At 43.8% G+C, this 26,389-nt stretch overlaps 1 protein-coding gene across 2 annotated transcripts in view; it reads left to right on the forward strand.

Annotated features, from left to right (window-relative positions):
* The first annotated feature begins 11,051 nt into the window (after positions 1 to 11,051).
* LOC106611281 (mitotic deacetylase-associated SANT domain protein) overlaps positions 11,052 to 26,389 on the forward strand; it is a 36,807-nt gene continuing 21,469 nt past the window's right edge. The window contains exons 1-2 of one of the 2 annotated variants that reach the window (XM_014211326.2): positions 11,052 to 11,190; positions 22,822 to 25,155. In XM_014211326.2, the coding sequence (XP_014066801.2) occupies positions 23,173 to 25,155 (1,983 nt within the window). In that variant the 5' untranslated portion in view covers positions 11,052 to 11,190; positions 22,822 to 23,172. Of the gene's footprint in view, positions 11,191 to 13,118; positions 13,579 to 22,821; positions 25,156 to 26,389 lie in introns of those variants that run through there. The other variant, XM_014211325.2, reaches the window with a different exon arrangement.

Below are 26,389 nucleotides of genomic sequence, written 5' to 3' on the forward strand. Positions count from 1 at the left end.
AAGATCCAGATATGACAGCGTTGTAGATTTTGGTGCAACATGCTTCTGCACAATATCATGTGTGCTTTGGTATTGTCTCTCTACCACAATTTTAAGAGTTATTGCATTAACAACCACTATTCACTGAACATTTGCTGACAGCTAAGAAATATATTTTTTAGGGGTAAATACTTCAAAGGAGCTTGATGGGAATGTTCAAAACTGCTCATATAGTTTTTGGAGCCAATCCCAAACAATTACATCTACCTCAAATTCTTGCCACTTGATTATTGCTGACCTGTTATATGAGCATGTGCTTGGTCTGCTCGCGGTGCTTACACCTATCTATTTGTGCATACATTTTCAGAAGTGCAAGACGTCCCAAGGATCCCGGATTTCACTAATCGATTACGTATCCATGCACAAGACCGTACAGTATACAACTCTGTTGTATTTCCTTTTAGCTACCTCAAAACAATCTGAGAGCAGTCGTTTCGTGTGTAACAGTTAGCTCGATCTAGATATGACCGCCAATGGAAATCAAACGGTCTGAATGCCAGCTAGTAGCTAATGTAGCTAGCCTACCGTGTGTTCATGTTGCTCTCGCAAATCCTGGCAGTATTCTGTCCAGTAGATTCCCACCGCTCTCTCGTCACTACAGGATGCCCAAGCTCTTCGGAGCGCTAGTTCTTGTCGGACTGGCTCTGGCGTGCTTAGCTTCCTGGGTGCTGGAGAGCTATGACACCCCCAACGCAGTGTCTGGCTGTCTAGCGGCCGGTGTTGTGAGCTGGGATGGAGATGAGTAGTAGGACCAGTCTTCCTCCGTAACCCGGCGGCGACTTGGATAACATATTCTGGTTCGTGCAGGTGAGTGGATCCAGCTGCTTACTCGATTTTCTATCTAATTGCTAACTGGCTAGCTAAGGGCTGTCGCTTCACTTGTCACTGTCAATTGGCACTGACTGGCAGGGACGGGTGACAGCTATTAGCGAGTAGCTAAGTAACCCGATTGCCTAGTAGTAGTGGCTTATCATGTAAAAAGCTACACTGAATGCGGTCACAGACAGACCAGTTAGTTGCCTTATTGGGTGCTGTACTGTCATGCATGGACAAAGCAAAGCTCGAATCCCAGAGCTGACAAGGTAAAAATCTGTCGTTCTGCCCCTGAACAAGGCAGTGTTCCCAGGTCGGCCGTCATTGAAAATAAGAATTTGTTCTTAACTGACTTGCCTAGTTAAATAAAGGTAAAATAAAAAAATAAAATAAAATGTGCACCAGCCAGGCGAGCCAGCCATCGAGATAACACTGTTATTAACAGGTTGTAAGACTTTGAACACTGTTGTAACCATACTGAACAAAAATATAAACGCAACATGTAAAGTGTTGGTCCCATGTTTCATGAGCTGAAATAAAAGATCCCAGAAATGTTCCATAGGCACAAAAAGCTTATTTCTCTCCAATTTTGAGAACAAAATTGTTTACATCCCTGTTAGTCAGCATTTCTCCTTTGCCAAGATAATCCATCCACCTGACAGGTGTGGCATATCAAGAACCTGATTAAACAGCATGATCATTACACAGGTGCATCTTCTGCTGGGGACAATAAAAGGCCACTCTAAAATGTATAGTTTTATCACACAACACAATGAATGCCACAGATGTCTCAAGTTTTGATGGAGCGTGCAATTGGCATGCTGACTGCAGGAATGTCCACCAGAGCTGTTGCCAGATAATTGAATGTTCATTTCTTTACCATAAGCCGCACTCCAACGTCATTTTAGAGAATTTGTCAGTATGTCCTACCGGCCTCACAACCTCAGAACACATGTAACCACGCCAGCCCAGGACCTCCATATCCGGCTCCTTCACCTGTGGGAACGTCTGAGACCCGCCACCCAGACAGCTGATGAAACTGTGGGTTTGCACAAGTGAAGAATTTCTGCACAAAACATCTCAGGAAAGCTCATCTGTGTGATCGTCATCCTCACCAGGGTCTTGACCTGACTGCAGCTTGGCGTCGTGACCGACTTCAGTGGTCAAATGTTCAACTTAAATGGTCACTGGTACACTGTAGAAGTGAAACAAATGAATCCCGGTTTCAACTGTACCGGGCAGATGGCAGACAGCGTGGATGGCATAGTGTGGGCGAGTGGTTTGCTAATGTAAACGTTGTGAACAGAGTGCACTGTGGTGGAGGTGGGGTTATGGTATGGACAGGCATAAGCTACGGACTATGAACACAATTGCATTTTATCGATGGCAATTTCATGCACCGAGATACCATGACAAGATCCTGAGGCCCATTGTTGTGCCATTCATCCGCTGCCATCATGTCGCAAGGATCTGTACACAGTTCCTTGAAGCTGAAAATGTTCCACTTCTTCCATGGCCTGCATACTCACTAGACAAATCACCGATTGACCATGTTTGGGATGCTCTGGATCGACGTGTACAACCATTGAAGAGGAGTGGGACAACATTCCACCGTCCGTCCGGTGGACTCCCTGTAGCATAAGGTATAGGGCGGCAGGTAGCCTAGTTGTTAGAGCGTTGGACTTGCAACCGAAAGGTTGCGAGATCGGATCCCCGAGCTGACAAGGTAAAAATCTGTCGTTCTGCCCCTGAACAAGGCAGTTAAACCACTGTTCCTAGGCTGTCATTGAAAGTAATAATTTGTTCTTAACTGACTTGCCTAGTTAAATAAAGGTAAAATAAAATAGTGGCAGGCCTATCACAACATCCTGAAGAGGTCCCAGGTCCTGGAACGCACCAAATGGATTGACATCTGCTGAAACCATGGTGACTAATAGAAGCTTCTTCTCATATCCTCTTACACATATTACTTTCTATAAAGAGGAAACCAAGAAGGTCCTATTCACAGGGTTGAGGGATTGGTATGGAATTGGGCCATAAATGTCTATATCTGTACATGGCCAATCAGTTGACTAGGGAGTTGACTGGAGTAGATTGTAGAATAAGGTAAAGAAACCGCAAACCTACAGATATGTGCATTCTTTGTGCATTTCACCTCAAAGCTGAGCAGTCAGTCACTTCACTGCTTAATGCCCCTCCACTGGTATTGAATTACAAACACTATTATCTACAATACAACATTCATATGTCTAGCTTTCTACCAACCAGCTCTCTACGGCTGTGTTCACACAGGCAGCCCAATTCAGATTGTTTTCTTTACTAATTGGTCTTTTGACCAATCAGATCAGCTCTGAACAAGATATGATGTGAAAAGATCTAAAGTGATTGGTCAAAATACCAATTAGTGGAAAAAAGATTAGAATTGGGCTTCCTGTGTAAACGCAGCCATAGCCACCAGTGTAGCTGGTGTTAGTTCAAATCAAATTAGATTTGTCACATATGCCGAATACCTTACTGTGAAATGCTTACTTACAGGCCCTTAACCAACAATGCAGTTCAAGATAGTTTAAAAAAAGTTGCCTCTCTGTGTTCGCTTGTCTGTGTAACATAAGCACTAGAGACTTACAGTATTTTTGACATTTATTCTAGCTATCTGAGCTATCTAAGCCAGAAATAGATGCACACATACAGTATACAAGGTAGATTCTACAGTATGAAGACAGTTCTCCATCATAAAACCAGGCAGAGGTGTTGTGACCAGCACACTGTATGCTGTCGCCAACTCAGTCACATAATAATGTTGTCTCTTGTTATACCCAGGAAGTACTCAGCCATAGTGGGCGGTCCACAAGACCCCTCCGGTAACTACTCCTTGATCTGTGCTGATGTTTCCATCACCTCTGGACCCAAGCAGCCGTACAACTTATTTGGCATTCTCAACCAGGTAGAGGATGTTACACTGGCAATACTAAAGTGCCTATAAGAACATCCAATAGTCAAAGGTATATGAAATACAAATGGTATAGAAAGAAATAGTCCTATAATTCCTATAATAACTACAACCTAAAACTTCTTAACTGGGAATATTGAAGACTCATGTTAAAAGGAACCACCAGCTTTCATATGTTGCCATGTTCTGAGCAAGGAACTTAAACGATATATTTTTTACATGGCACATATTGCACTTTTACTTTCTTCTCCAACACTGTTTTTGCATTATTTAAACCAAATTGAACACGTTTCATTATTTATTTGACACTAAATAGATTTTATTTATGTATTATATTAAGTTAAAATAAAAGTGTTCATTCAGTATTGTTGTAATTGTCATTATTACACATACACATATATATATAAAAATTGGCCGATTAATCGGTATCGGCTTGTTTTGGCCCTCCAATAATCGGTATCGGCGTTGAAAAATCATAATCGGTCGACCTCAACTAGGAACGTTCTACACCTGGTTTGACATTGGGAATGTTGTCAAATAGTTCAGAGAACATTAAGAAACAATGTTCTTCTGTGGGAATTTCAGTACTTCAGCATAACATTTTCTACAGGTTTCCTCATGGTTCATTTAAAGTCATGTTCTCAAACCACAAGAACATTTTCAAAACAGCTAACCCAAAAATGTTAACCCAAAATAAGCTAAGACTGTTATTAAAAGTCTTACTGAAACATTCAGTGAAAGTATTAAGGAAGTTATTCAAAAACCTTGAAATAACCCATCATTTCCATTCTCAGAGTGTTAATAAAACCTCCCAGGAAAACTTAAAAGGAACCAGAGTAAAATATTCTCAGAACCCCCCCCCCCCCATGCAACCTATAAATAAATATTTACAGGACAGGCGAAATGTTCACTTCCGTTTTCTTAACGTTTCCATTCCCAGAACCAATGGGAAACCAAAAGTGTACGTTCCCACAACTTTCAAGGAACCAAATGTGCTAGCTGGGACATGTTACAAATTTGTAAGTGCTTAAGATCCAGTTCAATCTCTTTAACTGTTTTCCTGTGTCTCCAAGTGTCTTCAGGACTGTCGTCTTGGGCCTGTCTGTCCCTGCACCTGGTCAGTAAAGCAGACACCTTTTACTACTCTGATGCTCTTTAACCTCTGCACTGCCTTAGGTGAGTCTCCTACTGGGTCCAGAGGACAACCATCCATTAAACTCTACCTGTCTCTCCCTCATCAGCCAGTCTCAACTCGCTCCCTAACCCTTGCCCCTTCAATGTTTATAGATCTGTAATGTGTAAACCTGTAATTCTGCTACAACTACCTATCCAGACCCTTTAGATCTGCAAACATCTTGGGTTAGGGCCAAGGGGAAGCAAGCCGACTGGGACAGACTGTGTGCGTCTGTCCACACCGTGTGTGTATCCCTCTACTCACCCTTTCTCTCTCTGCAGGCCCCTGGGTCATAGGAGAGTTGATTGATTGCCACAGCGGAGCTTGCTTTGCCTTCGGAGTGTTCATCGACAGACACTTCATTGAGGGAAGCCTCACTTATGTAATTGGGGTTGTGCAGGTGAGGTATTTAATCATGATCATTATGAGATGTTAAGACATTATAAGGTGGTCATACACGCTTATGACAAGTCTTTCAGTGCAATATACCTGCATTATAGGGCATTATGCTTGGAGACATTTAGTAAAGCTCTATCTGACAGATACAGTGGAAGACTACAAGGCAGTGCTTCTATTTCAGTTAAAATGGTTCCCTGTAGTTGACAAACGCATCTGTTTTCTCTCTCTTTCTCTGTTTTCTCCCCCCCTCCATTTCCCAACAGGTGATCTTCTTCAACATGCCTCTCACCTGTTAGTTTGATATGTTTGGTATACTGTTGTTATGCTGTAATACTCTTGAACTGCAAAAATCAAGGATTTTACACATGCCACATTACTATTTTCAAACTTGACAGTTGAAATGAAGAAAAATGCTTTCTGTGCTATTTGGATGAACAAAAACATAGAAGAGCCAGTTTGGTCTACTTACAGTGCCTTCGGAAAGTATTCAGACCCTTTGAATTTTTCCAGACTTATTCTAAAATGTATTTAAAAAAAACATCCCTCATCAATCTACACGTATTACCCCATAATGACAAAACCAAAACAGGGTTTTAGACATTTTTGCAAATGTATTACAAATAAAAAACAGAAATACCTTATTTACATAAGTATTCAGACCCTTTGCTATGAGACTTGAAATTGAGATCAGGTTTATCCTGTTTCCATTGATCATCCTTTAGATGTTTCTACAACTTGATTGGAGTGCACCTATGGTAAATTCAATTGATTGGACATGATTTGGAAAGGCACACACCTGTCTACACTGCTCAAAAAAATAAAGGGAACACTTAAACAACACAATGTAACTCCAAGTCAATCACACTTCTGTGAAATCAAACTGTCCACGTAGGAAGCAACACTGATTGACAATAAATTTCACATGCTGTTGTGCAAATGGAATAGACAACAGGTGGAAATTATAGGCAATTAGCAAGACACCTCCAATAAAGGAGTGGTTCTGCAGGTGGTGACCACAGACCACTTCTCAGTTCCTATGCTTCTTGGCTGATGTTTTGGTCACTTTTGAATGCTGGCGGTGCTTTCACTCTAGTGGTAGCATGAGACGGAGTCTACAACCCACACAAGTGGCTCAGGTAGTGCAGCTCATCCAGGACGGCACATCAATGCGAGCTGTGGCAAGACGGTTTGCTGTGTCTGTCCAACAGGACAATGGCCCTAAGCACACAGCCAAGACAACGCAGGAGTGGCTTCGGGACAAGTCTCAATGTCCTTGAGTGGCCCACCCAGAGCCTGGTCTTGAACCAGATCGAACATCTCTGGAGAGACCTGAAAATAGCTGTGCAGCTACACTCGCCATCCAACCTGACAGCGCTTGAGAGGATTTGCAAACTTCTCAAATACAGGTGTGCCACGCTTGTAGCGTCATATCCAAGAAGACTTGAGGCTGTAATCGCTGCAAAAGGTGCTTCAACGAAGTACTGAGTAAAAGGTCTGAACACTTACGTAAATGTGGTATTTCAGTTTTTTTTATATAAATTAGCAAAACCTGTTTTTGCTGTGTCATTATGGGGTATTGTTTGTAGATTGATGAGAAAAAAAACCTGTTTAATCAATTTTAGAATAAGGCTGTAACATAACAAAATGTGGAAAAAGTCGAGGGGTCTGAATACTTTCCGAATGCACTGTACATACCCGTGTAGGCTGCTAGGGGGGAGGACGGCTCATAATAATGGATGTAATGGAGTGTAAGGAATGGTACCATTCCATTCGGGCCATTATTATGAGACGTCCTCCCCTTAGCAGCTTCCTCTCCCCCGATTGCTCAGTTTGGCTGGGCGACCATCTCTATTTGTATTTGTATTTATTATGGATCCCCATTAGCTGCTGCCAAAGCAGCAGCTACTCTTCCTGGGGTCCAGTAAAATTAAGGCAGTTTATACAATTTTAAAAACATTACAATACATTCACAGATTTCACAACACTGTGTGCCCTCAGGCCCCTACTCCACCACTACCACATATCTACATGACTAAATCCATGTGAATGTATAGTGCGTATGTTATCGTGTGTGTGTGTGTGTGTATGCATTTGTCTGTGCCAATGTTTGTGTTGCTTCACAGTTTCTGCTGTTCGATAAGGTGTTTTTTAAATTGTTTTTTAAATCAAATTTTACTGCTTGTGTCAGTTACTTGATGTGGAATAGAGTTCCGTGTAGTCATGGCTCTATGTAGTACTGTGTGCCTCCCATAGTCTGTTCTGGACTTGGGGACTGTTTAGAGACCTCTTGTGGCATGTCTTGTGGGGTATGCATGGGTGTCCGAGCTGTGTGCCAGTAGTTTAAACAGACAGCTCGGAGCATTCAACATGTCACTACCTCTCATAAATAAAAGTAGTGATGAAGTCAATCTCTCCTCCATTTTGAGCCAGGAGAGATTGACATACATATTATTAATATTAGCTCTCTGTGTACATCCAAGGGCCAGCCGTGCTGCCCTGTTCTGAGCCAATTGCAATTTTCCTAAGTCCTTTTTTGTAGGACCTGACCACACGACTGAACAGTAGTCAAGGTGCGACAAAACTAGGGCCTGTCCTTGTTGGTAGTGTTGTTAAGGAGGCAGAGCATCAATTTATTATAGACAGACTTCTCCCCATCTTAGCTACTACTGCATCAATATGTTTTGACCATGACAATTTACAATCTTGGGTTACTCCAAGCAAGATTTAGTTGAGGTTTAGGGTTTAGTGAGTGTTTTGTTCCAAATACAATGCTTTTAGTTTTAGAAATATTTAGGGCTAACTTATTCCTTGCCACCCACTCTGAAACTAACTGCAGCTCTTTGTTGAGTGTTGCAGTAATTTCAGTCGCTGTAGTAGCTGACATGTATAGTGCTGAGTCATCCGCATACATAGACATTCTGGCTTTACTTAAAGTCAGTGGCATGTCGTTAGTAAAAATTGAAAAAAGCAAGGAGCCTAAACAGCTACCCTGGGGAATTCCTGATTCTAACTGGATTATATTTGAGAGGCTTCCATTAAAGAACACCCTCTGTGTTCTGTTAGACAAGTAACTCTTTATCCACATTATAGCAGGGGGTGTAAAGCCATAACACATACGTTTTTCCAGCAGCAGACTATGATCGATAATGTCAAAAGCTGCACTGAAGTCTAACAAGAGTGATGTTGAATGGGCCGGTCTCTCAGACAGCCTCACGGTCTGGTGTGGCTGGGAGCTCCGAGGATCTGAACCCGAGGTAGAAGCCACCGGAGAGGGAGACGGACGAAGACGCAGGTACCTCCGGATCTGATCTTCATTGGGAAGCCACCAAGGATGAAGGCGCCGGAACCTCTGGATCCAGGGCGGCAAAGCTGTTTCTGGTCTGTGTCAGGTCTGGGCTCAACATCTCCAACATCCCCAGTTGCCAGAGGACGCCTTCTTCGACTTCCATGGCGAGTGACATACCTCCATGGCTGGTTGGTTGGGTCGAGATCAGCTCCGTTCTCTGGGGAAGGGGGAGACGCCTTCGGGGATGGAACCCTGCCTAGCACCGGCCAGTCGGCTGTGGAGAGCCGACACGGCGGCGAAACTTCCACCAGACCAGAGCGGCGTCCGGCTACTGGGGTGGAAGAAAAAGAAAAAGTAGGTGGGCGTGGGTTCCCCAGTAGCTTATGTATGTTTGCTACTTGCTTGCTAAGAGTAGCTACTTCGCTCCTGTAGTCCTCCGCAAGCAAGCAGTTGCTACATTGAAAGTCAGTGCGGTCCACATTGTCCTGGAACAAAGCAAAGTAAACACAGCTTCTGCAACGCTGGAAACGTTCAATAGCGGCCTCCATTTGAGAGCGCCGAGCCAGCTAGGCTAGCTGGGCTTTCACGTCTCTCCCCCTATATAGAATCTGGCAGAATCCCAGGACAGATAGCAGCGCTCACAGCAATTTAGCCCAACAGAGCCACAGGATTCAAAATAAAATAAAAGTATATAAAAAGACTGTCAGCTTTTAAACCGAGGTCTTTATTTCAGGTTTCAGCGTTCGACAGGTTTCAGTTTCTATGAAGAGTCTTGGTGGTTCCAAACTTCTTTCATTTAAGAATGATGGAGGCCACTGTGTTCTAGGGGACCTTCAATGCTGCAGACATTTTTTGGTACCCTTCCCCGGAGCTGTGCCTCGACATAATCGTGTCACGGAGCTCTACGGACAATTCCTTCGACCTCATGTCTTGGTTTTTGCTCTGACATGCGCTGTGGGACCTTATATAGACATCTGTGTGCCTTTCCAAATCATGTTCAATCAATTGAATTGACCACAGGTGGACTCCAATCAAGTTGTAGAAACATCTCAAGGATGGCTGGAGTCTTTGACCATTTTTAGGGCCTTCCTCTGAGCCAAATATATTGAAAAAAGTCACCTTGTCAGAGACATTTACATGGTTATCAAAACAACATGCCAGGGTAAGCCTACACGAAACACAGCCCTTATTTTAAGTGTTTCTAAAATCCTCTATGGGAAAAATGAATGGTGGAAAAACGATTGGAACCGTTTCCCTATTTGACCGCTAGGGTTTATGGGTATTATGACACCTCCACTGTGGGGCTCTATACAGCTCGTTGAGTGTGGTCTAATGCAGCATTGAAAATAACTGGAAACTCGGAAATCACCGACCTCAGTGCGTTCAAAACAACTGCAGCTCCAACTGGGAAAATCGTTTTGAACGGGCATCCAACTCGGAATTCCAACTCGGGTCTAATTCTAGAGCTCTGACTTTCCGACCTAAAGATCAATGATGTCATGATATGATATCGTATTTTTCCGAGTTCACAGTTGTTTTGAACGCGGCATTAGTGCCGGCATCGGTTTGTGGTGGTAAATAGACAGCTACGAAAAATACAGATTAAAAATATATTGGTAAATAGTATGGTCACAGCTTATCATGAGGTATTCTAACTCAGGCAGAACCTCTACACGTTCTTAATAGTAGAGATCGCGCAACAACTGTTGTCAATAAGGAGACACACCACCACCCCAGATCTTACCGGGCTCTGCAGTTGTCCTGCCGATGCATAGAAAAACACCTAGGTTTATATTATCCATGTCCTTGTTCAGCCATGACTCAGAGAAGCATAGTATCTCTACCTGCTACGTTAGTTATCCTAACCTGCGTTAATGATCCTAACCTGCTGTGGCGACAACGAGGGGGCTTGGTTTTCCTGGACACGGGTCGCAGCCAGACCAAACGTTTTTGCTCATTGTTCTATCTGCGGTCATACCTTACATCATTAGCTTGGGAGAAGGCTACACATACCAGGTCGGAAGTTTAGCAGCTCACTCTTTGCACATACAGAATCTTCTCTCGTCAAAATAGCTGAAGTAAACGTTGTTTTCATCCTTGTGTTTATGCTGCGATAGGATGGATTGGTGGTGGTGGTTGACACTTTGTTGTCCTCTCTTTGTGATTAAGCAAATGCGCCACCTACAGTAGGGAGTAGGCCAGAGTAGTTTTGTAGGCTACGTATTAAAAATGGTATGTGCCCTCACCCAATATGATATCTGTGTACTCTGTATGGCTCTCATAAATGTTTACTCTGTCGAGTGTCGCAATACTTCTACAACAATGAATTAAGAGATGTGACTAGTTGAGTTTCATTGCAACAACTCCTAATAAAGCATACGCTATGCATTCACAACCACCATGCAATGATTTCAGCCGCAAGAGTAGGAACTAGGAAGTGACGCTCCGAAAAGCAGAAAAAAAGTTTTCTGTTTCAGAAGATACTGAGAGAAAATGCCGAGCAGAGCATTGTAGCCTACCAGCTACAAGGTAGGTTAAAGTAGAAATTGCATTTATTCGTGTGTATTAATGTCAAAACTTGTCAATGGTAATGTGACAACTTGTCAATGTATTTAAACTTCTCTACGGTGAAAGAAAGGGATCAATATAGGATTCAGGATATGGGTCCGATATGCATCATTAATTGTCCCCTCCCTGTAGCATATTTAATCTACAATGGCTGCATTTAAAAACACATCTCAATTCATCTCCATGGAAACCCTGCATATTGATCTAGAATTTCTGTGCAGTAGTATAGTTTAGACTAGAGACAGAATCGCGTCGTTCGATAGCTCGGATGCCAAGGGTGGAGGCAGACTTACAATTGCTGCACGATAGTCTATCTCCGGTGCAGCCCCCCTGGTCCCTGCAGTGGGGGGTAGAGTTCCACGTCACGATCGAAAGTTACATTGTGTATCCCCGGTACAATAGATCACGAGTCGCGCTTAATAATCGGTATACAATTATTAAAGATAATTTGGAATAAAACAGTTGCAGGCCTTCTGACAATTCGTCTTCCTGGTCTATTGCAGGCTATCATCAATTGTATGATGAAGCCAGAAAGTGGAAATATGTCCTGCACGTGTCCTGCACAGGTCCTGCATTGAAGAGTGAAGTGGATTTTTTTACTATAGACTGTAGTTTTAGATTTATTAACCATTCATTACCAGTTTAATGCCAGTTGCTGTGACAGACAATTATAACTAAGTCAATGGATTCATATATTATTTGGATAGGCTAATGGATATGACCTGTGCCAAACACTTTCTCTTTAGAAGGTAGATTGTAAATGTCATTTAGGCCTTTCTCCCAATGGAAGACTGAAAGAGTTCATGTTATATGGACATCACCTAGATACAAAACTACAGGCCTAATAAAACACACACAATCTCACATCTCACTCAGTCTCACAAAGCTTGGTTGGCATATTCCTTATGCAGTGAATAGCATGTGTGAATGTTTCCAAGCTTTGCAACGTTATTTTAAGGTACAGCAGAGAGAGCAGAGTATAGTCTGACAGAGTGGGGCTGGCAGTATCTCCTTTCTGCCAGCAGACACATGCTATTTGCTCTGCCACTCACTGACTAAGTTGCTCTGGATAAGAGTGTCTGCTGCTAAATGACCAAAATGTAAATGCAATGTTCGTGACAGTGTAATAATATTGTAATACTGTTGTAATAGTGCCATGAAGAGCAATTCTATTGCGGACCGGTGTAGAGAGAGGTCTATTCTCCCTATCTTAAAGGTCCAATGCAGCTGTTTTTATCTCAATATCAAATCATTTCTGGGTAAAGATTAAGGACCTTACTGTGATTGTTGTCAACTAAAATGGTCATAAAGAAACAAAAATACTTCTTAGCTAAGGGCAATTTCTCAAGCAAGAATTTTGCTAGGACTGTCTGTGAGAGAACTGAGTGGGGAGGGGAAAACTGAAAATGTGCTGTTATTGGCAGAGAGGTTTGGAACAATCATTCTTATTGGTCTATTGAAATTTCAGGTGGTCTTTTCAAACAGCTCTTACACTAAAGGGCATTATCATCAATTTCACAATTTCACTGCATCATTCCAAACTCATAGTGTGGACATATAGGAAAATCTGGTTTTTGACTCCACTGGAACTTTAAAACTATTCAAGGGCCTCTGACATTTGTAATATTACAACTACACCAGCTTCAAACAGCTGAAAAACAGTACTTTTGGTTATGGGAAATATATTTCATGGAGGTTTAGATGTTACAAAGCTACTCAACACAGTGACTGCTTGTTTTGTCACAAAATTAAATTAGGCGAACTATTTGAATTTTAGGAACCAGGAAATGGCGCCGCGGTTTCCCCCTATTGCACCTTTTAAATGTATCAGTGACACATTGATATGCGGTATTTCACTGCATGGATCTGCGTGGTACTTTTGACGCGTAAATTACATCGCCCCTCATGCCAGAGGAAAACCATATATGGTCGTGGAAGTGGGTGTGGCGAGCAGAGTGGAGAGGATCACAAGGATGAGCCGAAAGAATGTGTTATTCGATTGAGAGAGCGTTCTACAGCGGGAGAAACAAGGCCGCATAAGACCACGGATGTGTTGTGTACATGTAGGCTATTTGTGCAATAGTAACGCAATAATGTGCAACACTTCTTGTGCGACATTGTCCATATTTCTGCAGATCGTTGCTCCATTTTGGACCGGATAGCACGTTTGTTTTAATGACATCGATCTACCTCATTCTTTGACTTGAAAAATAATAGTGAGGTCAGCATAGAATGACTCAACGCTAGAGATGCATGCAGTCATATCTCCGTTCGATTGCACACTGTGGGGCGCGTGGACCCGGGGACAGTTGCTGCACTGGTGGTCACCGCAGAAACATGGCAAGCACAGTGAGTGATCGGATAGGAACTGGGATTTATATATCTGGGCTTGTTGGTGAGAATATGAGAAGCATGCAAGTGAATGGTTGTTGTAAACAAAGCCTTTATGCATATTAAACCAACTTATCAGCTGTTTAGACATCTTTGTGTGTGTTTATTGGTTAATATAGAGTGTTTCTTTAGAAAAGAAAGATATTACCGTTCATATGACGTAGGCTATTAACCATATTGACATGTTGAGCAGTTCTAGATCCGCTGCGCGTGGACTATATCCTATCTTTCTTTTATTTTGAAGCTCGTGCTTGTATAGCCTATATAGGTTACATTGTTGCTTCACTTTGTTGCAACGTGCCATGGAATTAGTGACTGGATAATCCGTGTTCTGCAACAAAGGACTGCCTTCTCGTAAATAGCGCTGAGCTGGCTGGCGGTGGGGACGCGGTGCAGAGGTGGGGGGTCCAGCAAGGGTTGTTCCGATGTAGGACGCAACATGTTTTTTCTTTTCCTTTTTTTGATGTCTGTGGGCAATTCTTCTCACTCCCCCATGTCAAATACAACGACTGTGGGTTCGCTTTCACCGCGGTGCGTATTCGCTGTTTAAATTAAGAAACGCTTAGGGATTAGGTAATTACGGTTGAGGTCCAAACCTAGGCTATATATTAACGGCGTTACATTGGTTAAAACCTACCGGGGGTTGTTACTGTGTCATTATCCTACTAGCCTACACTCGATAGCCTACAGAAAGGTTAGGTGGACATCGTGTTACTGTTCACATGTTTCATATTGTATAAACCCTTCTTGAAAAGCAACACTGCAAAACACACTCCATCTGATTTCTGTTGTTCAGCAAAATAGGCCAAGGCAATGCATCTTGCACGTTCTTGACATAGGGTGCTCACACCTTTCTCCAATTCCCTGAAATTGATCATAGGTATTTCTTCATAAACACGGTGATGCATCCACATTGTTTTTTATAGCCTATATTGGAAGAGCATCTACATAAATGTTCCTAATTAAGAACATGCTATAATATAACATGGTATAATTATCCTCGCCAGTGCACCAGGGTGTCAGGTCCTCACCATGGTGCTGAGTGATTAGTGCTTTTTGAACTCGTTTCCGTTTTAATAATACAAAAATTATCACTATTTGAGTAGTTCTTCAAAATGAATAAGGCAATCTTTTATGACTGCTGAATAACAACTATCGATCACTTACATCATGTATTTTCAATTAAAGATACCTCGTGAAGCAACTTCTCTCTATCCCTCTCATGCATTTTTCTGCCTGCAACGTAAAACAGATAGAAAAAATGCACGAGAGGGATAAGTAGGTGCGCAATGGATTAGGGTCATTGTAGTAAATGACCATGTTCTCTGTGCTAAACTATTTAGAATAATGAGCTGTTGTAAACTACAACTCCCTACTACATTGCACAGTTCAGGCTTGATCTGATTTATATCTAGAGAAAATGTGCAATGTGCGCATTGAACTCACAGAAGAAAAAAAACAATTGAATGAACTGATGTCACTCAGTTAGTTGTTTAAAAACAAAAACATAACATACATTTCGGCTAATAACTCAGCACTACCTTACTGTGAAGTGTGGTCGGTCAGACAGTCAAGTTACAATGTTGCCCCAGTGCAGGATATGAACTGATGCAGCTGTCTATTTGAAAGTTGCTACATCCATTTTTGGACTTAGAAATTAAGTATATATAGGCCTGACCATTGATTATGGAAAAATATGACTTATGAGCTTAGTTCAACTGTCCTACCTCATCAGCCCAAAATATTATATATTTTGAAATATTAAATCAAATGTATTTATAAAGCCCTATTTACATCAGCTGATGTCACAAAGTGCTATACAGAAACCTAGCCTAAAAACCCCAAACAGCAAGCAATGCAGATGTAGAAGAACGGTGGCTATGAAAAACTCCCTAGAAAGGCAGGAACCTAGGAAGAAACCTTGAGAGGAACCAGGCTCTGAGGGGTGGCCAGTCCTCTTCTGGCTGTGCCGGGTGGAGATTATAACAGTACATGGCCAAGATGTGGCTGTAAAGGGTGCAACAGGTCAGCAGCTCAGGAGTAAATGTCAGTTGGCGTTTCATAGCTGATCATTCAGAGTTAGAGACAGCAAGTGCGGTAGAAGGTAGCACGTCCGGTGAACGGGTTAGGGTCCCATAGCCACAGGCAGAACAGTTGAAACTGGAGCAGCAGCACAACCTGGTGGACTGGGGACAGCAAGGAGTCATCAGGCCGTAGTCCTGAGGCATGGTCCTAGGACTCAGGTCCTCCGAGAGACAGAGAGAGAGAAAGAGAGAGAATTAGCAGGAGCATACTTAAATTCACACAGGACACCGGATAAGACAGGAGAAATACTCCAGATATAACAGACTGGCCCTAGCCCCCCGACACAAACTATTGCAGCATAAATACTGGAGGCTGAGACAGGAGGGGTTGGGAGACACTGTGGCCCCGCCCGACAACACCCCCGGACAGGGCCAAACAGGCAGGATATAACCACACCCACTTTGCCAAAGCACAGCCCGCACACCACTAGAGGGATATCTTCAAACCATCAACTTACTACCCTGAGACGTGTATAGCCCACGAAGATCTCCCCTACGGCACGAACCCGAGGGCGGTGCTAACCCAGACAGGAAGATCACGTCAGTGACTCAACCCACTCAAGTGACGCACCCCTCCTAGGGATGGGATGGAAGAGCACCAGTAAGCCAGTGACTCAGCTCCCGTAATAGGGTTAGAGGCAGAGAATCCCAGAGGAGAGAGGGGAACGGGCCAGGCAGAGACAGCAACGGCGGTTCGTCGCTCCAGTGCCATTCCGTTCACCGTCACACCCCTGGGCCAGACTACACTCAATCATAGGGCCTACTGAAGAGATGAGTCTTCAATAAAGACTTAAAGGTTGAGACCGAGTCTGCGTCTCACATGGATAGGAAGACCATTCCATAAAAATTGAGCTCTATAGGAGAAGGCCCTGCCTCCAGCTGTTTGCTTAGAAATTCTAGGGACAATAAGGAGGCCTGCATCTTGTGACTGTAGTATACGTGTAGGTATGTACGACAGGACCAAATTGTAAAGATAAGTAGGAGCAAGCCCATGTAATGCTTTGTAGGTTAGCAGTAAAACCTTGAAATCAGCCCTAGCCTTAACAGGAAGCCAGTGTAGAGAGGCTAGCACTGAAGTAATATGATCACATTTGTTGGTTCTAGTAAAGATTCTAGCAGCCGTGTTTAGCACTAACTGAAGTTTATTTAGTGCTTTATCTGGGTAGCCGGCAAGTAGAGCATTGCAGTAGTCTAAGTGACAAAAGCATGGATACATTTTTCTGCATCATTTTTGGACAGAAAGTTTCTGATTTTTGCAATGTTTTGTAGATGGAAAAAGCTGTCCTTGAAACAGTCTTGATATCTTCGCCAAAAGAGAGATTAGGGTCCAAAGTAACGCCGAGGTCCTTCACAATTTTATTTGAGACGACTGTACAACCATCAAGATTAATTTTCAGATCCAATAGAAGATCTCTTTGTTTTTTTGGACCTGGAACTGGCATCTCTGTTTTGTCAGAGTTTAAAAGTTTAAAAAAATTGCCGCCATCCACTTCCTTACTTCTGAAACACAGGCTTCCAGGGAGGGCAATTTTGGGGCTTCACCAGCTGTGTATCGTCCGCATAGCAGTGAAAGTTAACATTTATATTTTTGAATGACATCACCAAGAGGTAAAATATTTAGTGAAAACAATAGTGGTCCTAAAACGGATCCTTGAGGAACACCAACATTTACAGTTGATTTGTCAGAGGACAAACGATCCACAGAGACAAACTGATGTCTTTCCGACAGATAAGATCTAAACCAGGCCAGAACTTGTCCGTGTAGACCAATTTGGGTTTCCAATCTCTCCAGGAGAATGTGGTATCAAAAGCTGCACTAAGGTCTAGGAGCATGAGGACAGATGCAGAGCCTTTAAAAGGTAATTTACCACCTTCACCAGTGCAGTCTCAGTGCTATGATGGGGTCTAAAACCAGACTGAAGCATTTCATATACATTGTTTGTCTTCAGGAAGGCAGTGAGTTGCTGCGTAACAGCTTTTTCGATTTTTTTTAAGAGGAATGGGAGATTCAATATATTTTCTGGGTCAAGGTTGGGCTTTTTGAAGAGAGGCTTTATTACTGCCACTTTTAGTGAGTTTTGTCCACATCCGGTGGATAGGGAGACGTTTATTATGTTCAACATAGGAGGGCCAAGCACAGGAAGCAGCTCTTTCAGTAGTTTAGTTGGAATAGGGTCCAGAATGCAGCTTGACGTTTTAGAGGCCATGACTATTCTCTTCAATGTGTCAAGAGGTATAGTATTAAAAAACATGAGTGTCTCCCTCCCAAATACAATATTTCTAAATAAAGTAAATGTTAACAGACACTGTATAGCCTCAAAACATGGTTAAAATGATAATTTTGATATCGTGGATGGTCTGTCCTTGCATCCATAGCTCTGTCGAGAATTTGAGAGTGGTTAGATTTCTCCAGGCCCATCCTTTGGCTTTTTACCAAAACAAAATTGTTATTGTTTCAATTAAGGACTCTAGCTTTAAGGTGTGTGTGTGTTTACTAGATGGTTGCTGCCTAGGCCATACAGTTCAATTGGAGATTGTAGTACATGCTATCAGTGCCAGCTGTAAAATATTTCAATTGCAGAGGGGTTCTGTATCTCTGTGTATCCAGATTGGGATTATCATAACGTGTTGTCATGGCAATGGAAGTGATGCCCAGAAAGATTTGGACAACAATCAATGTGCTTTTTAATGTTATTCTCAAGGTCACTGTGAGTCTTGTTTGTTCTCTCATTGTCCCGTCTCTTGCCTTTTCCTATTGAACATGCAGGAACAGGGTCAAGGGGTGACATGTTCCCCTTTTGAGGAAGCAGGAACAAGGTCAAGGGGTGTAGAGGTCGACCGATTATGATTTTGTTCAACGCCGATACCGATTATTGAAGAACCCAAAAAAAAGCCGGTACCAATTAATCGGCCGATTTCTTTTATATTTATTTATTTGTAATAATGACAATTACACAATACTGAATGAACACTTATTTTAACTTAATATAATACATAAATACTATCAATTTAGCCTCAAATAAATGATGAAACATGTTCAATTTAGTTTAAATAATGCAAAAACAAAGTGTTGGAGAAGAAAGTAAAAGTGCAATATGTGCCATGTAAAAAAGCTAACGCTTAGGTTCCTTGCTCAGAACATGAGAACATATGAAAGCTGGTGGTTCCTTTTAACATGAGTCTTCAATATTCCCAGGTAAGAAGTTTTAGGTTGTAGTTATTATAGGAATTATAGGACTATTTCTCTTTATACGATTTGTATTTCATATACCTTTGACTATTGGATGTTCTTATAGGCACTTTAGTATTGCCAGTGTAACAGTATAGCTTCCGTCCCTCTCCTCGCTCTTACCTGGACTCGAACCAGGAACACATCGACAACAGCCACCCTCGAAGCAGCGTTACCCATGTAGAGCAAGGGGAACAACTACTCCAAGTCTCAGAGCGAGTGACGTTTGAAACGCTATTAGCGCGCACCCGCTAACTAGCTAGCCATTTCACATCGGTTACACCAGCCTAATCTTGGGAGTTGATAGGCTTGAAGTCATAAACAGCGCAATGCTTGAAGAATTGCGAAGAGCTGCTGGCAAAACGCACAAAGGTGCTGTTTGAATGAATGCTTACGAGCCTGCTGCTGCCTACCATCGCTCAGCCAGACTGCTCTATCAAATATCAAATCATAGACTTAATTATAACATAATAACACACAGAAATACGAGCCTTTGGTCATTAATATGGTAGAATCCGGAAACTATAATTTCAAAAACAAAACGTTTATTATTTCAGTGAAATACGGAACCATTCCGTATTTTATCTAACGGGTGGCATCCCTAAGTCTAAATATTCCTGTTACATTGCACAACCTTCAATGTTATGTCATAATTCTGTACAATTCTGGCAAATTAATTACGGCCTTTGTTAGGAATAAATGGACTTCACACAGTCCGCAATGAGCCAGGTTGTCACGTTCTCTATCTTCAAATTCCCTGTCATATATGAGCCAAGGCGCAGCGTGCCGGTAATTCCACATCTTTATTTGAAGAAAACCGAACCAAAACAATAAACAGGTAAACAGCAAGAAATGTAACGCAACTCTGGCGTACACACACAGAAATAATAATAACCCACAAACACAGGATGGGAAAAGGCTGCCTAAGTATGATTCCCAATCAGAGACAACGAATGACAGCTGCCTCTGATTGGAAACCATACTCGGCCAATAAAGAAAAAATAACATAGACATACAACACATAGAATGCCCACCCCATGTCACACCCTGACCTAACCAAACAGAGAAAAACAACTCTCTCAGGTCAGGGTGTGACACAGGCGGCCCAAACTGCTATATTTACCCTGACTGCTTGCACGGAACGCTAGAGAAGTGACACAAATTCATGTTAGCAGGCAATATTAACTAAATATGCAGTTTTAAAAATATATACTTAAGTATTGATTTTAAAGAAAGGCATTGATGTTTATGGTTAGGTACATTGGTGCAACGACAGTGCTTTTTTCGCAAATGCGCTTGTTAAATCATCACGTGTTTGGCGAAGTAGGCTGTGATTCGATGAGAAATTAACAGGCACCGCATCGATTATATGCAATGCAGGACACGTTAGATAAACTAGTAATATCATCAACCATGTGTAGTTAACTAGTGATTATGTTAAGATTGATCGTTTTTATAAGATAAGTTTAATGCTAGCTAGCAACTTACCTTGGCTTCTTGCTGCCCTCGCATAACAGGTAGTCAGCCTGCCATGCAGGCTCCTCGTGGAGTGCAATGTAAGGCAGGTGGCTAGAGCGTTGGACTAGTAACCGGAAGGTTGCAAAAACAAATCCCCGAATCCCCCCTGAACAAGGCAGCTAACCCCCGTTCCTTTGCCATCATTGAAAATAAGAATGTGTTCTTAATCTGACTTGCCTAGTTAAATAAAGGTGTAAAAAAATAAAAATAATCGGCAAATCGGTGGCCAAAAATACCGATTACCGATTGTTATGAAACATTGAAATCGGCCCTAATTAATCGGCCAAACCGATTAATCGGTCGACCTCTAAAGGGGTGACATGTTCCCCTTTTGAGGAAGTAGGAACAAGGTCAAGGGGTGACATGTTCCCCTTTTGAGGAAGCAGGAACAAGGTCAAGGGGTGACAGGTTCCCCTTTTGAGGAAGCAGGAACAAGGTCAAGGGGTGACAGGTTCCCCTTTTGAGGAAGCAGGAACAAGTCAAGGGGTGACAGTTACCCCTTTTGAGGAAGCAGGAACAAGTCAAGGGGTGACAGGTTCCCCTTTTGAGGAAGCAGGAACAAGGTCAAGGGGTGACAGGTTCCCCTTTTGAGGAAGCAGGAACAAGGTCAAGGGGTGACAGGTTCCCCTTTTGAGGAAGCAGGAACAAGGTCAAGGGGTGACAGGTTCCCCTTTTGAGGAAGCAGGAACAAGATCAAGGGGTGACAGGTTCCCCTTTTGAGGAAGCAGGAAAAAGTCAAGGGGTGACAGGTTCCCCTTTTGAGGAAGCAGGAACAAGATCAAGGGGTGACAGGTTCCCCTTTTGAGGAAGCAGGAACAAGGTCAAGGGGTGACAGGTTCCCCTTTTGAGGAAGCAGGAACAAGGTCAAGGGGTGACAGGTTCCCCTTTTGAGGAAGCAGGAACAAGGTCAAGGGGTGACAGGTTACCCTTTTGAGGAAGCAGGAACAAGGTCAAGAGGTGACAGGTTCCCACTTTGTCCTGAATGACTCAGAGACCATTGAGTCAGAGCCCCAGTGCAAAAAGACAAAGTAGGATTCATCCCAAATGGCACAACATTCCCTAAATAGTGCACTGCTTTAGACCAGGACCCATATGGAATAGGGTGCAATTTGGGGCACAAACAAGTAACATTTAGCCTCAGAATCTCTTTTTGGTGTATTCATTCGTCAGAAAGGAGAGCAGCTCTCACTGTGCTGTGCCTACCCAGACAGACAAGTCAACCAATCAATAAAGTTTATTTATAAAGCCCTTGTTACAGCAAGTCAATTAAATTCAAGAGGAAGCTTTAATATACATTTACATTTGCATTTGAGTCATTTAGCAGACGCTCTTATCCAGAGCGACTTACAGTAGTGAATACATACATTTCATACATGTTTTTTTTTTTTTTTTTTCTCTGTGCTGGCCCCCCGTGGGAATCAAACCCACAACCCTGGTGTTGCAAACACCATGCTCTACCAACTGAGCTACAGGGAATATGACAGTAGAAATTAGCAAACGGGCCACAACGGTGAATATTGGTAAAATCGCACTCATTCTCATACCGTGTGGTGGGTGTAATAATAATACACGGTTGCTTATATTTGCCCTATTTCACACATGTACAAGTGTGTATTAATACGCATGTGTGAATTGGAAATGTGTATTTTTTGCGTATCCCAACTCGCCCTGAGACACCCTAGGAGAGTGGGGTCTCGGCCAGGGTCTGTGTGTGTATGTGTGTGCGTTTGTGTGTCTGTGTGTGTGATGGCTGTAGTGCATCCTCCTATCTCCTGCTGTGTCACTCAGAACCTAATGTAAAGTGATGGTGGCTTGAAGCGGCCATTTGACTGTTGCAACCAGTTAGTTACCATGTGATCAGGAAGTATTTAACCTTTATAACAACATTTCTTCTGCAAGGGAGTCCAGCTTCAGTGTTTGTGTGTGTGTGACTGTGCGTGTGACTGGGCGACTATGTGCGTGTGTGTGACTGTGTGTGACTCTGTGTGTGTGTGTGTGTGTGTGTGTGTGTGTGTGTGTGTGTGTGTGTGTGTGTGTGTGTGTGTGTGTGTGTGTGTGTGTGTGTGCGTGTGTGCGCTAGGCTGTGTCATTACTAGCTCAGCTCACATGACAGGGGTAAGGACACACTGCATGCATGGAGCCAGGCAGGCACACTTTCAACACACACACACACACACACACACACACACACACACTTTCATTCCTATCTTTCTTTCTTTCCCACCCAACCCGTTACCTTTCACTGGTACTCCATTGTGTTGGAAAGGGTTTTTACATGGCTGCAGGCAGCTTTAACAATAGGTCCATTAGGAACCCTATTGGGACCTCTCTGGACTGTCCTGTAACATGACCCCTCTGGTCTCTTCACAGGGTGTCTCCCATGAATGAACGAGCCAGTGGACATCCAGATATCTCTATCAGCAACGGCAACCTCTCAATAAGGCAGGAAGAGGAGTTCAAGGGGAGAAGGAGAGGATTGGGTTTTGTCTACGTTCAATCCAACTCCTTGGCTTTTGGTTGCATATGTGGTTTGGTGATTTCCGTTAAAATATGCAACCCCCTCTCCCAGGGTGTGTGCTGTGAACTTTCTATTCCCTTTATCTTCAGATAAGGCCAGTGGAAGAGGACCACTTTGGGACATACGTTGATTGGTGGTCTGTGTGGTTGGGGGACTGTTATGCACCTAGTACCCCATAGTCCCCCCACCTCGCCCCATTATTCATGCCAGCCATGAGTTTACCCAACAGTAAGAGAACAGGCAAACGCATCTCTTTTTTCAACGACCAAGGAGTGGCGATGAAGGAGACGTCTTCTCAGCAGAATCCACAAGGTTCTTACTACGACCTTGGTGCCCCAGCCTCAGATCCTGGTCCTGGCCAGAGTAAGGCTGCAGGCACCGTCACCTCCACAACCTCCAACCCAGAGGCTCCACATACTGGTATGTACCTCAACTCAGTGATCTTCAGTCCAGAGAAAGGAGACCAGAGTCGGGGACATTACCAACAGACTGTACCCATGAAGTGGGCACACCAGGACCCAGCAGCTCAACCACAGCCTCAACAGAGAACTGGGACTGGGAACTGGACACAGGGTGTCACAAACTGGGGGCAGAACTTTGCTCCGTACCTAGGGGGCGTCAACGTCAGTGACTCACGGTCCCAGACCCAGACTGCCTTTGCCAAGCAGCAGATCCGTGAGGGGCCTCCACCCCTGCAGCCACAGCCTCCTAGTAGGGCTGCAGAGAAGCAGCCTCCCCAGCAGCAGGAGGTGGTTAACCCGAACCCTCTGCCTGCTGGAGGAGAGGCCTACAGAGATGTTAGAGACGTGGCCAAGCCTCGCAGCCTAGAGTGGGAGCAGCAGCATCAGGCTTCCCAACAGCAACAGCAGTCCCAGACTCAGGCATTCCCACAGACCCTTAAGCCTGGGGCTCTAAATGCCCAGCAGCACAGCACATCCAACCCTGGGAGCAGCTCCGTGCTTCAGCCCTTCCAGCTAGCCTTCGGCCAGCCTAAGCAACACCTAACGGCTGGCTACTACCAGGTGTTTCAGGGGGGCAATAGGACTTTACCTAATCTGAACTACAATGCCCAACAGCCCAAACCCCAACCACATCCACAGACCCAACAGCATCCACAGCTCCAGCAGCAGCTGCAACAGACCCAACAGCATCCACAGCTCCAGCAGCAGCTGCAACAGACCCAACAGCATCCACAGCTCCAGCAGCAGCTGCAACAGACCCAACAGCATCCACAGCTCCAGCAGCAGCTGCAACAGACCCAACAGCATCCACAGCTCCAGCAGCAGCTGCAACAGACCCAACAGCATCCTCAGCTCCAGCAGCAGCTGCAACAGACCCAACAGCATCCACAGCTCCAGCAGCAGCTGCAACAGACCCAACAGCATCCTCAGCTCCAGCAGCAGCTGCAACAGACCCAACAGCTCCAGCAGCAGCTGCAACAGACCCAACAGCATCCACAGCTCCAGCAGCAGATACAACAACGACAACAGCAACAGAAACAAATATTACAGCAACAACAACAAATGCAACAACAACATCAGAAGATGCAACAGCAGCAAATGCTTCAGCATCAACAGCAACTACAACAACAGCAACAACTACACATACAACAAGAGCAACAGTTACAACAGCAACAACAAATACAACAGCAACAGCAAATACAGCAACAATTGCAACAACAACAACCCCAACATGTTCTAGAATACTACCCCAGCAGCCAGAACCCACCTACCCACCCACACCCTCACTCCCAGGCACCCGTGTTAGTGCCCTCCCAAGAGCCCTGTGCTCAGGCAGCATCCTCCCCAGACCTCCAGGAGATGTCCCCAGACCCTCCAAACATCCCCCCCCACACAGACTCCCAGCTCCCCCCCACGGAGACCCAGCTCCAACCTCCCCATATCCAGCTGCAGCCTCGAAGGTCCAGGAGACTCTCCAAGGAAGGTGGACCACCACCAGTTGGAAACCCCTTCCTCATACCATCTGATGGGGCCCAGAATGGGGCCTCTGAGGAGCCAGGTGGAACCCCTGAAGGTGGAGCCCCTGAAGTCCACGTTGCCCAGATGGCCCCTACAGGGGTCATCCAGAGCACACGCAGGAAACGGAGGGTCTCCCAGGAGGTTAACCTGGAGACGCTGGCCCAGAAAGCCTCAGAGATGGAGTCCCTACCGCCACACATCGTCAAGGTAACTGTTTCTGCTACCCTGGTAACTGTTTCTGCTAGTACTGTTGGGCTTGAGGAGCTGCAATAACAGTCCTCTTTGATGAATGTTGTTAAAACAATCCATTTCGTTGTTGTTTACCTTTGTATAATGGCAGAGGGATTCCTGGCTCCCTTATCTAGAAGTAGATCAGAAACAAAAAGCTTAATGCATCTGCCAAGGCCAATCGAGCCTGAAATGAGCAGAATAAGCAATCATCATCCCAATATTAACACAGCAGATCTGAATGATTTAGCACGGTCTGTCTTCATGAAAGGGTTTTATTGATAGGTTATGGATGCACAATTACTCATGATATAACGCAAATTCTAAAAATGATAAGCAATACTCCTATTTTGTGTGTGCAAAAAACAGCAAGAAATGCAAACCACGTGGGTATTTTCTCCTCAGTGCAACCTAGTGCCCTATGTGTCGTTCCACCAATTCAGTGCCTTTTGAGAGGTGTAACTTGATTGAAAAAAAGTTTGATTTCACCTCATTTTAATATTCTGTCATAAAGAGCAAATGTTCAATTTCATAAAAGAGGATCTCAAGAGGATAATAAAAAAAATGACTATAGTAAGTGCCAAATAAAGTAACAGTGTTTGCCGTAACAGTTGATGATTTCATCTTAAATCAGCCATGAATCCCCTTGTGACAGGAAATGGAAGTGTGTTATGTGCAACAGGGAGGGGCAATTGAATGCAAGCGTCACAATTTTGTTGTTGTAAAAACATTTCTAGCTTGTCTATCTACGTGTAACAGGGTTGAAGTGTTACGCTCGACCAGCTTAGTTTTCCACCACAAAACACCAGAACAGGACCATAAAGAGTAGAACCTGCTCCGATGCTTTTACTCTCTATATATTTTACAACGTGGGGATGGTAAGGGGTATATGCAGACTTGGTCTTCCCCTACATGACGGTGCAGTTACATCTAGCGTCAAACGGTGCATCCCTCGTGTCTGCCTCATGCCTCACCATATAGAATATAGACTAGGACTGCTAGGTTAACCTGCTGAATGCTGACTGGACCCGTTTCACTCAGCACTCCTCCGTCCTCCCCCATTCATTCCATCATAGGGCTGAACCCCCTCCCCCATTCATTCCATCATAGGGCTGAACCCCCTCCCCCATTCATTCCATCATAGGGCTGAAACCCCTCCCCCATTCATGCCATCATAGGGCTGAAACCCCTCCCCCATTCATTCCATCATAGG

The sequence above is a fragment of the Salmo salar genome, chromosome ssa09 (genome assembly GCF_905237065.1).
Source record: "Salmo salar chromosome ssa09, Ssal_v3.1, whole genome shotgun sequence".
Taxonomy (NCBI): domain Eukaryota; kingdom Metazoa; phylum Chordata; class Actinopteri; order Salmoniformes; family Salmonidae; genus Salmo; species Salmo salar.